This window comes from Drosophila kikkawai, chromosome X (genome assembly GCF_030179895.1).
Source record: "Drosophila kikkawai strain 14028-0561.14 chromosome X, DkikHiC1v2, whole genome shotgun sequence".
NCBI classification, from domain to species: domain Eukaryota; kingdom Metazoa; phylum Arthropoda; class Insecta; order Diptera; family Drosophilidae; genus Drosophila; species Drosophila kikkawai.
Genome location: NC_091733.1, coordinates 18,258,093 through 18,272,488, shown reverse-complemented (window position 1 = coordinate 18,272,488; position 14,396 = coordinate 18,258,093). Strand labels below are relative to the sequence as shown.

The 14,396-nt window shown below is 40.6% G+C and overlaps 1 protein-coding gene across 1 annotated transcript in view; it reads right to left on the bottom strand.

Annotated features, from left to right (window-relative positions):
- The window catches only part of nAChRalpha3 (nicotinic Acetylcholine Receptor alpha3), a 92,362-nt gene that overhangs the window by 713 nt on the left and 77,253 nt on the right, over positions 1-14,396 (bottom strand). The window contains exons 7-11 of the mRNA XM_017173175.3: positions 9,427-9,595; positions 3,719-3,855; positions 2,168-2,314; positions 2,012-2,104; positions 879-1,911 (exon numbers count right to left, since the gene is read on the bottom strand). Coding sequence (XP_017028664.1) covers positions 879-1,911; positions 2,012-2,104; positions 2,168-2,314; positions 3,719-3,855; positions 9,427-9,595 — 1,579 coding nt within the window. The remainder of the gene's footprint in view (positions 1-878; positions 1,912-2,011; positions 2,105-2,167; positions 2,315-3,718; positions 3,856-9,426; positions 9,596-14,396) is intronic.

Sequence of the window (14,396 nt, the reverse complement as noted above, 5' to 3'; positions counted from 1 at the left end):
TGACGTTTCCATCCCACGTCCGGCGTCCGGTTATCCTAGGTCGTCTGTCCAATTGCCAGGGAGTGCCTGTCTCCCGCCTTCGCTAAGCCCCGTCATGACATTCCAATAATGATTGAATGTGTGCGTAATTTTAATAAAATACTTTTATTGGCATTTTGTTCGATGCCACAAGAAAACATTCATTATGATGAGTATGGCAACAGCCATACTCGTAACTACGCGAACCGCCGGCCATTCTCTTATATGGCTGCAGTCGAAAAAATAGTCTATACTGAAATTTTGGATCAGGGGGGAAAATTTGAAATCAATCAATAACTTAACAAAAAAAGCGAGATGTATGTATGTAGCTATCTTGATTTCTTAATTTTTACTTTTTCAAAATCATGTTTTGAATATTTATTATACTTCATTATGATTTTCGTCGAGTGTGCGCTGGCAGGACATCGCAATAGTCCCTGCTCAATAAGGCGCATGAAAAGTCATTAAAACTTTTGCCGCAGCTGGCATAAGTTCGCCCATAGGGCACATACAAGACTCGAGGACGTCCAGGACGACCAGGACTCTAGGGCACACCGAGACTCCATGGACGCTCCAAGGCTTGTAGATGGAGCAACAATGCTCCAGGGAGAGACGGAGAAAAGGTTAACAAAAGGACAGCGACAGTGGGACATCATCATATAGTGTGTCCTGGCGAAAGGTATCTGCCTCGTTCTCTGGGTATCCTGGTGTCCTTACAACTATTGATGTACTAATAAATCCTGGCCTAAAGCTGCTCTAATTTATGGCAAACGGGCTTAGTACCCAGTCGGATTTTGCTTCATGCGGTGAACGAATTTAGGACGCGCGTTACGCATCTTATTTATTATATTATAACTCACCCTCGTGCTCTCCTCCTCCTTGCGCGTCTGATCGGCTATGTAGTTGACCCCGTCCATGGCCTTGTGCAGTTCCGGGCAGGTGTGCCAGCGCTGGCGGACATTGCCCCGACCGGAGCAGCAATGGGGGCCGCCCTCACGCTGGCAGGCGGGCAGTATATCACAGACGCCGGCCGGCGGTGGCGGTGGAGGTGGGGGCGGCGGTGTTCCGGCCGCCGCAGCCGCCGCCGCCGCTGCTGCTGCTGCTGCTGCTGCCGCCGCTGCCGATGTGCTGGGTCCGCCCGATGCCGCTGCAGCGGCTGCAGCTGCCGCTGCGGAGGTGCTGGGCCGCTGCTGCTGCTGGGAGGAGTGCAGCTGGTGGTGCATCTGTAGTGGGACCTGCTGGTGATGCAGCAGCTCCGAGGACTGGCAGGCAACGCCGGCGCCCATGCCCTGATGGATCTGAATGGCACCGCTGCAGCAGGACTCCGCCAGCGTCGAGGCGGTGGCCACCGAGTTCACCGTCGTTGTGGACTTTATCACATTCGGATTGGCCATGCCCAGGTCGATGGTTGTCGTGGAGGCGTGCGATTGATGGGCATGCTGCGGCAGCGGCGAGAAGTTTGCCGAGCAGCTTGACTGCTGGCGGTACAGCTGTCCCTGTCCCTGACCCTGTCCGTAACCGGATCCATTGCCATTCTGACCCGTCTGGCTGGAGGTCGAGGTCATCTGGCGGAACTTGGTGGGCGTGAGCGGGTGGTCCAGCAGCGAACCGCCCGTCTGCTGGTACTGATTGTGGTACTGAGCGTCGATCAGCGAGGACGTGGTCGAGGTCTGTTGGTTCATCGTCGACATGGTCGGCGGATACAGGGAGCTCAGGTGGCCGGTAATTGTGGAGGCGCCACCTCCACCTCCACACCCGACTCCGCCCATTCCCATGCCCATGCCACCCATGCTCATGCCCATGCCGCACTCGTCGAGTAGGTTGAGTGTCTGCACACGGTGCTGCAGGTGGGGCGAGGTGCTCCGGGATGTGGTCTTTGGGCTATGGTGCATGCTGCAAACAGTTCCAAGGCATAAAAATGTTAGTTCAGGACAAGGAGAGCAGGAAAAAATTCTAAAATAATTCTAATTCTAATTCTATAATTTCAATTTACCGGGAAAGGGCCACCGGCGGCGGCAACGGTGGTATTTGATCCCTTAGTTCGAGTCCATTGCATGTGCGCACCATCAGACGGCGCGAGGATTTGCTGGAAGCAAGAAAAGAGGCATGTTAATATGAATAATTATAGCAAGGATCATGGATCACTCACATCATCTCGCTGATCGGATACAGAGGGCGGCGCATAACCAGGAAGCGGGGCAGTTGGTTGATAAACACGGTCCGCACCCAGGGCGCCATCGTGTGAGTCTGCGGCGACCGGAAATGGATGTTCAGCACCAAGACAGTCACACAGATGCTGCACGGTGAGAAATAGGAATGAAATAAGAATAAAAGTTAATAATAATAATGGTAATAATACTAAAACACCTTTCCATAACAATATCCTTTTCTTTTGTTTTATTTTATTGAAATTCAAATCTTTAACAACTTTATTTTTTTTTTTAATTCTTGACCCGATCTGGACACCCTAATATTCCCTACTGTTTGCAGAAGAGTCCCTTTTTTTCCAACGTAGAGCGGATTAAATGATGGGGCGCCCGAGAACATGCTGCAGGGACGGGTCTTAAGTGAGTTGCTCTCTTAGTCTGGGTAATTAACTTTCGACGCCCACGTCTAATTAGCAGCTGGCCAAGGCGTCGCAAAAGAATACGGAGAAGTACTGGGGCAGTACGGGGCTAGGGTTTCCTGCCAGCCTTAATTACATCATTTGAGGCGAGGTCCTGTTGCGCCACCGAACCATGGGGCCAGGCATCATTTTTGTACGTCAAAATATTAATAACTCGTCAAGGTCGGGAGATATTTAAAATCAAATAGTACAAATATCTATAGGCAGAGTCTGGATAAAGTATCTCAAAGATTTGATGGTTTTTATAGTATCTTTAGAAACTTAAACTCTGATTCCTATACTTAAAAGATTTCTAGGAAAAATCAAACCAAGTTTTAGATATTAAGATTTTGTGGAAGATTACGTCTAAGTTCGTACAATCCATCTTAAATTTTTCATTTATCGTTTATTAATTTCTAAAATTTAAGAACGCAAGTGTGCCCCATGGTGCACTGGCGATTCCATTGTTAGCAGACTCTGCTACCCACTTGCTCGACTTTTGTTTACCAACAATTAGGCGGCCATCATTTTGGGGGCCTTGTGGGCGTTGCAAATGACTGTAAATTGCCGCTGCCATTTAGGCCTTCCCAGCCTGGACTGATGGGCGTGGCCCTAAGCCAAACAGGGAGTGGAACATCTGCCGATGCAAGTTGTATATTTCGAGGCCTTCGCTTGCAATTGGCGGCTCCTAATACAGGCATTGCCCGGATCAATGACAATAATGACAAAGCAATAAGATGCGTAACGCCATATGATTTTTTTGCATTTCAACAAAAGCCAGAATTCTGTTTAAACATTCTTAATATCATTTTATTTACTTCACGGGCAAAACCTTTCTTAATTTGTAATTATTAGACATAAGCTGCTGAAAATCGTGTCTATACAACGCTAAAAGTTATGGTTACAGGGTATCTCAAGAGAATTTAAACCAAATTTAAATATTATATATATTATACTTCATTTTCCCAAAACACTTTTGTATATAATTAGCTTTCTAGAGTTAGTCTTTGCCTTCAAATGATATTATTTAATCGTTGGGCTGATGGAGATCGGGAAAACAACATTTCCAAAATCACAATAGCGGAAAAAACCCACCTGAAGGTATCCAGTATCATGGTGAAGAGCACGAACTTTCCCAGTAGCGGGACCACCAGCGACGTGGGCGGAATGATTTCCGCCAGGAGCAGGAAGAACACAGTGAGCGACAGCAGAATGGATATGCTTAATGAGACCTGCAAATACAGTGGGAGTAAGCGAGACACTCGGAGAAAATTCGTAGGCATTTAAAGGGTAAGTTTTTAAGAAGAAAATATAGTAATTTTGTAATTTTCACTTGCTTTCTTTTATTGATTTATAATTAAATAATAATAACAAATAAATTAATTGTGGTTATATTAAAAATTAATTATTTCAAAAGTCTGAGCTCCTCTTTTTCTCCTCTACATTTTTTTCGTTTTTTTTTCTGCGTGTACCGGAAGTCAAGCACAATGAGTTTTTCCAGGTGGCAGGGCCAAAGGACTTGCGGCAGTGGGGGCGTGGCAAATTGAGCTGCACGTCGAGCGGAAAATCTAAAGCGCCGTAAAGAAGCGACAATTGCGAACTGCGAACAACAACGGGAAACTCCCGGCCCCGATAAGGTTTCTCATTTATAATGCATAAATATTGCTCAAAAACAGCTTAAGCTGCTTTTGCCCGCCCGTGGAGAATTTTCCTTTCACATTTCACTCCCCCCCCTCAGCCTGCTTTACCTGCTTTAATAGCGGCATAATCAAAGGTAACATATCGATTACATAATACCTGCCTCACAGCTATTAGTTCCTCCAAAAGGAAAAACCGATATGAGGGTCTATAGAAGTGTGCTCGAGCTTGGCTACCAGACATTTATTAACTTGATAAAAAGCAAAGTAATGTTGTTTTATAGGGAAAAAGGAATTTGGTAATAATGTTTCATGAATGATTTACCTGAAATAATGTTTGTTTTGAAATGTGAGGAATATAAAATCAGCTTTTTGGTCATTATATAAATATTACGCGTGTATAAAATAATGAAATATATATGTACTATATGCTGGTGGTGTCGAAATTTATTAATTAACACGAGCAACTTACATAAGCCGTTTAGCCTAATTAATATAATATACTCATGCGACGCGTGTCAAGGGAGTCAACTAATTAATATAGATTGGTAAAATAAGCCAGTCGGATTTATTAATTATTATTAAATAGCTACGCAGCATGAGGTGAGTAACTTTTTGTTCAGAAACTAGGCTAGATAGTCTGCTTTCTTGTCACTCTGTGCTTCGGTGTTGGATTATTTGGCATTCAAACTAAAGTTATTAATACATTATCACTCTTAAAAATAGTATACACTTATTTTAAAATGATATCACTCAGAAAATTATAAAACTGATTAAAAGAAATAAGAAAGCTAGCTGGATCGCAGATATGGTTCGCGACTCGACTAACCCTCTGAGGCTAGTCTGAGTGCGACTGAGATAGAAGATAGATTACTCTTATTCTGCAATAAGTTTGTGATTTTACCAAAAATTTCCAAACAAAGTAATTTTAAAAAACATATATTTATTCGTTTGCTAGATTATTTATTATTTGACATTTTTCGCGATTTGTAAGTGCAAGACTGACTTAAACGGTTTGCGACTCGACTAACCATCTAAGGCGAGTCCAAGTGCGACTGAAATAGAAAATGGATTAACCTTATTGTGCCAAAACTCCCATGTTTATTATACGATTTTAACCAAATTTTCCCCATATCATCTTATTTTCTTAACCAAACTCCCCATTTATACGCTTTTCATGATTTGTGGACTGGGGAGTTCTCTACCGAATCGTGGGCATTAAGATACCGCTCGCTTCGCCGAGCATTCCGGCCACAACTCTAAATTGATTTAGAATGCCTAAGCGGCGGGCATCGCTGGCAAATAATAAGCGAGGGCAATGGGCGTATGAAAAAGCGATTTGTCAGCCGGCAATTGCGGCGGCCTTGCCAAAAGCTCTGGCCCAACAAATCATATGCAAAGCCACAACAACAACAAAAAAAAATTTGGAAAAATTAAAAAAAGAAAATAAACGCAAAGAAATCGACGTGAAAAATGTGGAAACGTGGAAATAAAAACGCGGCGGCACACTTTTCGGTGGCGCTCAATAAAGCGCAAAATGATTTGTGCAAGTGGTGTTTTTCGGGTGGCGACACTGTGACCTTGGGTGGGCGCCCCGTGGGTGGTGGCTGGGGTAGGTGGCAGCAGCTCACCTTATCTATGCCTAAGCTGCTCGTAATGAAGTGTGTTTGTTTGTGTGCGTTCAGAAAGTAATTAAATGTCGAAAATGAGACGCGCGATTTGAGCCGCTTTTCTGCTGAGTGAATGTGTGTGTCTGTCTGTGTCCGTGTGTGTGTGTGTGTGTGTGTGCGGCATAAATTTTCGATGCTTAATGATTTCATGATAATTAGCCTTAGTTTGGGGCCAGCGCTTGTAAAGCGATTAGTGACGTTCCCTAATTAAGGTTACAACTTGCACAGCAAATCCAATGCCAGAGATCCCTCGACCTTTCCACTATCGAAATGCACTCAAAGAAAAAGGAGAAGAGTTTGAGAAATTGATTTTCCATAGGTGCTGAAACCTAGACACTTGGAACATTTTCTTCATTTTCCTTTAATATTATTTGATTTAAAATATAAAAAAGTATTTTTACAAGTGCTTTTTGGGGGCCGGAAAGGACCCTCTCACGCTCCCCATCACTCTGCCAGTTGGCTCATTATTTATGCAAATGCTCGGTGTAATTATAGGTGGCCAAATGCATTTCAGTTACGATTTCGGCTCGTTTCGGTTGGGCTTGGATTGGGGTTGGATTGGGCGGAGATTGTCGTCTGGCATCGGCAGCCATCAGATGGGACAGTTTCAATCTGGACGCTGTAGGTAAAACGTAATTGTTTTGGCCATAAAAATACGATACAAATAACCGAAAGGGAATTGGGAACAGGAAGCGAGTCCAGTGTGGCTACTTTGTAATGTCAGTGCAGCCGTTGTCTTTTGTGCACTGTGAGAAATTATATAAATTAAGTATAATAACAATGGGAGGATACCTAAAAATTACTTGTTATCTTGTTTTAGCAAAAATTCAATTCACTATTTCTGCCTATATATATTTTAAAATATATCTGGTTTCTACAGGATACTTTAGATATATGTTGTATCTACTTTCTTTTCCTTTTTATAAATATCAAATATATAGTAATCCATATAAATCGATTCTCTAATAGCCTTGAGCTCAGGCAGACCATTTTGTTTAAGTAGCGCTTAAAAGTTCCAAGTACAATTTCGGTAGGAATACTACTCAAGAGGTCCTACCAAGTATACTACTATTTTCTTTTGGTGTGCCAACACCTGCCCCAGTTACGCCCAAAAACCCCTCTTCCCCCCTTTACTTTATTTTTCCGCCGATTTTCGCAACCCCTGCAATCGGCAATTGCATGAATGAAGTGCGTTGTGGCGCATATGCATGTAAATGGGCAATTCGAATTCCAATTCTGATGCCATCGCAGGGTCGAAAACGTCTGCCCAAAAGCGCCGGGATAAGGGGGACGTGCCAGAGTTAACTGGCCAGTGCACTATGGGACTTGAACTAATATTTTTTGGACAAATTTCCCATTTGAATTTCAAATTATAAAGGTTTTTTTAAAGAGAATTTTAGATTAATTAGAACTTTTGGAACTTGAAGTGTATACCTTGAAATTGAACCACAATTGGTAGTAGATTTGTGAGGGCAAAAACTGCCAGAAAATTTAGGATTTTCCTGGGTTCTGCATATTTTATCTTATCTTCTGATAAATTAAAGTTAAAATTTAAATTCATACCATTTAATATATTTTTTTAAATATTTTTTCAAATATTTAATTTGCTCACAAAATGATCTCATTGACCCCACTGTACAGTTGCGTCAATTTCGGAAATTCCGCTCGTAGTTCGCTTCCGCAGCTTGAGTTCAGTTTCGGTTTCAGTTTTATTTCGTTGCCTGCTTTTAGGCGCAAATATTTGCGCGCTGAGTGAGTGTGCGTGCTTGGCCATAAAAGGGACAACAACGACAGTGCAATGAAATGTGTCCACACGGCCCCAAATCGTAAAAAGTATAGGGAAATATAACAGGCACGAAAAGAGAGCAAGGCAGAAACACTCCTAGAACTTTTATGAGTGTATTTGATTTTCTTTTTTTCAGATTATAATGCTACCAAATAAAAGTCTCTTTAACCCAGCTGAAAATTTTTAATAAAACCTCTAACTTATACAATTTAATTTAGTGAAAGGGGAATCCCAAGGTGATTAACTACTTCCAGCTTAGTGTGGCCTAAACACAATCGATCAAGCAAGTCCTTTTAATACGTGAATTACGAGTACTCAAAAGCACCGGCCGTTGGCCCCCTTAACTCGATAATGCACACGCAAATGGCAAATCGGGAATTTACATAATAAAGCCCAACTGGGATGGCCCATCAAATGTGTGCCTTGTGCTGTCAATATTTTTAACATAAATTATGCTCCGTGAGCGATGTGAAAATGTCGGATGGCATCAGGCATCAGCATCAGCATTGGAATTATTATTATTATTTTTTTCGCTCGTAATCCACACAAACCGCTTGCGCACACAAATTATTTTTGCATTTTATTTATTTTGAAAATTGGCCGTAATTTATTCATAAGTCGCAGGCAGCATGTAAATGTTTATATTTATGCATTATGCCATTTCGTGATCGTTTTTCAGTGTGCTTTCATTTTCGTTTGGTTCCTCTGTGCATATAACAGGGTATCAGGGTTTTATAATTTTGGAAAATATATAACATAAATGTTGTACAATCAGGTTCTGAATATTATGAAATTAATGTATTCATATTTAAACTGATGAATCAGGAAATCAGATGAAGAAATACACTTAGATTTGTACTTCTTCACCTGGAAATTAGTTTAAGATAACACTTTTATTTTAATTAAATTCAGTTTTTTTGGTTCAAGTGCCTGAAATGATATATTAATGATACATTAATGCATAATATAAACACAGAAACTGGGCTGCAGGGTATCTCACAGTCTTTCACACTCAACTGCAGCTTTCTTCCTTGTTTTTTCTTTTGTGGCTTGGCATTAAATTGAAGGCATCGTGTAATTTTATTTACTCAATTTTAAATGACGGCCAACCGAGGGAGAAACTCACAAAAACACACAAGCAAAATCAACACAGAAAACAAAGCGAAAATAACAAAAATAAAAACAAAAATTAAAGTAAAAACGAATAAAATGTTAAAATGCATTTTCATTTTCATTTGAGTGTGAAATTATTTTTGTTGTTTTTATTTTTATTTTTATATTATTTTTATTTTGCTTTTTAATTAAAAGCACATTTTGTTGGGGCAATGGAGCCTGAGCTGGCAATAAATTATGGCAATTTGTTTAATGAAAAAAAAAAAAGAAATATCTGAATGGTATAAAGCGCTCGGCAAAGTGGAAGCAGATGGGAGCCGAGCAAATTTTGAAGGGGAAATGGGATTTTTCAAGCTAATGCATTCAGTATTCAGCGGATGAACTTGATTCTAATGGTTAATTTTACTGCAAACAGAGAGCCATAAATGAGAAAAGGCTTTTAGAGTGTTAATTTTTAGGAAATCAACCCTTAACGAACTCAAAATGAGGTGATCTTCTTTAGATTACTCTTCAGAATCTCCACCTTGGAGTTTTATAGTTGAAATATGTACATATCACTCTTAATTTTAAGTTGTTTTTTGAGTTGTGTTTTCTCACCTTCTCGCCACTGTCCGATGGCAGGTAGAACACAAGGATGGTGAGGAAGCTAATGCCCATGCAGGGAATGATCAGGTTGACCGTGTAGAAGAGCGTCTTCCGACGCATTGTGATGTTAAAGGTGATGTCCAGATATGGCTCATCGCAGCAGGTATAAAACTTTTCATTCCTGTAAATGAAATATAAATAAAATGAGTTTGGTTAAGTATTCATAAAGGTTTCAACTGACTTGAGGCTTCATTTGTTTAGTTTTCAATTAAATTGAATCCCTTCTCCTTGAGTATGATTAAATAATAAATATTTAAGGCCACTTATAAAATGAAATTAATCCACTCAAAGTGTATTTTGAAGACTTGTTTATAACTTTACAACTTTAATCCATTTTCGTTTAGTTCGACCGTCGCTTTTTGAGCTTTTTGATTTTTGTCCTTCTTTCGTTTTTTCTTTTTTTTAAGTCCTCACTCAACGTATGCATAATTTATAGGTTAATTATGTCCCTCTACCGACAGCAAAACAAGAAAACCGACTTTTTAAACACCCTTTCAACTAAATTCAACTTTAATATATGAATATTTAAAGCTAAACCAAAATATATAATAAAAAATATAAATAATTTACTTTTTAATGTCTGAAATTAATATTTTTTACTGCCACAAGCTAGTGACTAAAATCGAATACCCTCTGTCAGGATATATTTCTATTTAGAAATACAACCAACGAAAATGTTTGTAAAAAGGACACGAAACAAAGAACACAGCGGAAAAAAATGTATATAAATAAAGAAAATATTGCAAGTAGCGGACTAAAAAAGGGGTAAGACTGAAGGGGCTACAAAGTGTGGTTTCCCCCAGGCCTCCCGCAATTTTTCCGTTGTTGTACATGGCCGAGCCATCAATAATTCTGAGAGGCTTGCGGCTTCATTTTGAATAAGAAAATATTGTAAATAAATAATAAACAAGCGAGGAGAAAGGATAAAGTTAGCAAAGGGTTGGGGCTCCTCTGTCGAGGAAGCGGAAAAGCCGAGGGACACCGACAGGGTTGTGGCCGGCAGGCAACTAACTGCTTTTGGCAGTTGACTTCCCTCCAAATAGAAATGAAGTATGTGGAAATAGGCACACGGAGCGGGAAAGTGGGTAAGGGTCGTGGAAAACGAGTAGCTTCCCTCTACATACACACACACACACAGATGTGTGCTTGTGCGAGGAATCCGGCATTGAAGGCCAACATCTTGTGGGTTAGTTTTGATGGCTGCAGCAATAAAATATAATTTGCCAAGGCAATTCCGAATGTCAGTCACTCAAATGGGGACGAACAGGATGAGGAGGTAAGGAAGGTGGGGCGCATCGAAGAGATACAAGATACAAGATATATACGAGAGAGACATAGCATTTGGGCTATCTATATATAAGGCAGCACAAGTTATGGCAAAAAGGAACCTTGTAATGATTACCGAAAGCAATCCCGGATTCACTGAAATCCTGCATCATAGTTATACATATAGGAAATTAAAGTTTTGTTTATGGAAAAACCTAGATAAATGCACTTATTAACTAGTAAATAAGATAACATTGATTTACGATTAACTAAAGCACGTTCTCTCCCTCGAGTTCCCATTAAAATAACATTTAAATACACTTTTGCCAGAACAAAATTGGATAGAAAGGCCCTAAGACCCAATATCCCTCAGCTCACTCACGTGGCTAGCCTGAGTTTTCCCGGGAAAATGTAATATGGCCTGCCGATTAAGTCCGCTGAGCTGAGCTTTGGTCAATGGGCCGTGGAGTGGAGTCCGAAAATCGGGGGAATCCCCCGCCAGTTTAACATTCGCCGTCTTAGAGATAAGTCCCGCACACAGGAATCCTGGCAGACAGAGGCTAGAAGAGGTCCTGTTCCAGGACCAGTACGTGTAAAGGTCAGTATAATAAGCTCGACGAGTTGACTTGGCGGAGGCGGATGGTTGGCTAGCAACCGCGATGCCAAAACATACCATAAATCATAAAATAGGCAAGAAAAACACTCACACCCGCACTCACACTCACCAAGTGATACACACGCGTAACGCACACACACACACATTTGCAACACGCGCACGGATACGGCGCCGGGAGATGGCGCCATATAGGCAAAAAAATAAAGAAGAAAAAGAAACAGCAGAAAATCAGGAAAATAGAGAAAAGACTAGAGGACTCGAAAACACAACAAATACCAGCTAAGACCAGCAAAACTTCTGTTTGATTTGACTCCCAGGCACATAACACTCGCCGCACACACACACACCCACAATAAAACCCCAACCCTGCAGCACAACCTCCAACAAATACCCACCCCCCGGGGCCGAGATTCCGAAATTGGCAACAATTCATCAATGCGTTGAGCCACGCTGCGTATGCGTAATAAAGGAAAACACACACACACACACACACCCAGAAGCCGAAATGGGCGAAACATACAAGTCACTCTGAATGAATCGAAGTTTTCGACACCCTGCCACATTTTGACTTTGACTTAAAATCTTTTGGGGCAAAATAAAATCTCTTAATTGAAGTTTTATCTTTATTGCCAAAAAGATTATGTTCTGAAATTAGAGGAATCTTTTATGAAAAATTGAAGATACAAGTTGAAAAGTCAGTAATTGCTGGGTAATTGACAAAAAACGAATACCTATTGCAATAAAAAATGTACAAGACAAATTTTAACAAGACTCTGTTGGAACTGGGGGAATAAATTAAAAAAATATTCAGCTTTGCCATTGAATATTTTCTTTGAAAATATTTATTTGCGAAAATCGTAGTCTTAAATCGTTATTTCTGGCCTGAATTTGGCAAATTTGATTACAAGTGAGTGCTTTGCTAGCAAAACGAGTTACGTAGAAATAAGGAGCGAGTAAAGCTACGGGTTGTTGTGACGATAAGCAGCGAATTTAGCACAGCGAGTATAGTATAACAAATAAGGCAAAGCTGACAAGTAGCGCATTGGCCAAAGGGAGTTAAGTATAACGAGTTAAAAAAGGGATTTTAGCAAAAAGGAGTTTTGGTAGAACGAGGCTAGTATAGCGAGTGAAACCATGCAAAATCAGCAGAATTCTTATATCGATTTTTCTAAATATATTGAAAAGATGTTACATTTGAAAACCCATTCATGTTTGCTGCGTAACAGATAGAGTAAAGCAGTAGATTCAAGTAGCGAGCTTAGCACAAAGCGGTTTGTGAATACAAGCAGCGAGTTCAGCAGAGCGAGTAAAATGTAATGAGCTAAGCAGAGAGAACGAGGGAAGGATTTGAGCGAACTTTGCAGAGCTCTTCGCTTGATATTCCCAACCAAGTTCCGCTATATTTCATTACCAATTTAAGTTCATTTCTAATGCATAAAATGTATTACATAAATTTTAACTGGACCATCACTGAATAGTACCGAAATTTATGACCTTCTCGCCACTTTAAATTTAAATATATTATTTCCAAAGGCCAACCAAAGCCAAAGTGAATGTGCACATGCTCAAAGCCAGGAGGGCGACCGCCGCTCTTCTCCTACATTTTGGCTGAATGATTTTCTAGCGAAACAGATTCGAAATCAAATGTTATTTACCATAGATTTTCCAGCCAGCCTCCCTCTCGTTGGGTTTGAATCGCAAAAAATTAAGTGAAATTCCAGTGAAATTGAATGTGCGACTTGGCACACACAAATACATATATAGTATATTTGGGGCTTCGGTTCGGGGATACCGCATTAAAGTGACCGAAAATGGCCAAAACGTTGATTGACAACAGGGAATAGGGGGCAAACAGCTTGCTGATTGGAGTCAAAGAACAAACGCATAAATACGAAATGATTGGCAACATAAAAAAGAAACGAAGACATTAAAGGGAGCTGGAGAAAAGCATCCGTGGATAGACCAACGCAGCCGCAGCAGCTCCTAGCCATTACCACCTACTCAATGGGAAGGGGAAAGGAAAGGTCTCAACGCTTGATTGATTCCAAAAACTTTTTGCCAAAAGTTCTCTATGAGCTTTCAAGTGTTTTTTATGCTTCACTTTCTTATTTTTCTTATGCAGAGAGAGAAAATGTAATTAAAATTGGCTCTGGACTCTATTTTAGTGTTGTAAAGACGAGAATTTCACGCCAAATAGTTTCTTAAATTAAAGAAATGAGATTGAATATCAGCACGAATTTTTATAGTTCTTTAAATTAAAAACCTAACTCATTACTGTACCCCAATACCCTTGAATATCTACAATTTTTTGCTCTGTGTATGGTCCCTACTTATATATTTTGCTTTAGATACTCTCAAATCGAGACCAGCCAGAAATCAAAGTAAGTAATAGAATTTTAAAAACTAACATAAACACGCTTCGCTGCATGACTTGAAGAAAATGGAACAAGTCACCTTGGAATGGGATAAAAAAGGCTCCCAGGTCTTGCCAATTGAAGTGAGACCGCAAGGGAGGAGGAGAGTCTCTGGAAAGTTTGCTAATTATGATTTTAATCGATCTGTGATAAAGTTTGGGACCAAGTCTGGGGAGCGAAAACCTCAAATTCAGCTAAGAATTTGTGCCCAGTAATCAAGCCTTCTCAATGGGGAAAAGGTAAGAGCTGGGAAAAGTTTACCAAAGACAAAAAAAAAAAAAAAAAATACAAAACTGTGGCGGAAGGGGAAACAAAATAGGGTAGGTATCTGGCGGTGTATGTGCCCTGCGTGTTGATTTGATGTCGTACGACCCATAGCGGCAATTAAACAAAATACAGCCCCCAGGGGAGTGGAAGTTGGGAATACGAGCATGACAACGGAAGACGACTCAATGAGCGTCTAAAGTAGACAATGGGGAATGGGGAGGCGTTTTTGGGAGCGAAACCAGTGGGTTGCCTTGGGATCAGTTAAAGGCTTTAATGTCAAACAGTTAATTAGCGTGCAAAATGTACAATGGAGTTTGCGATAAATCAACAGTCAAGACTAGAGATTAAAGATGTTCATC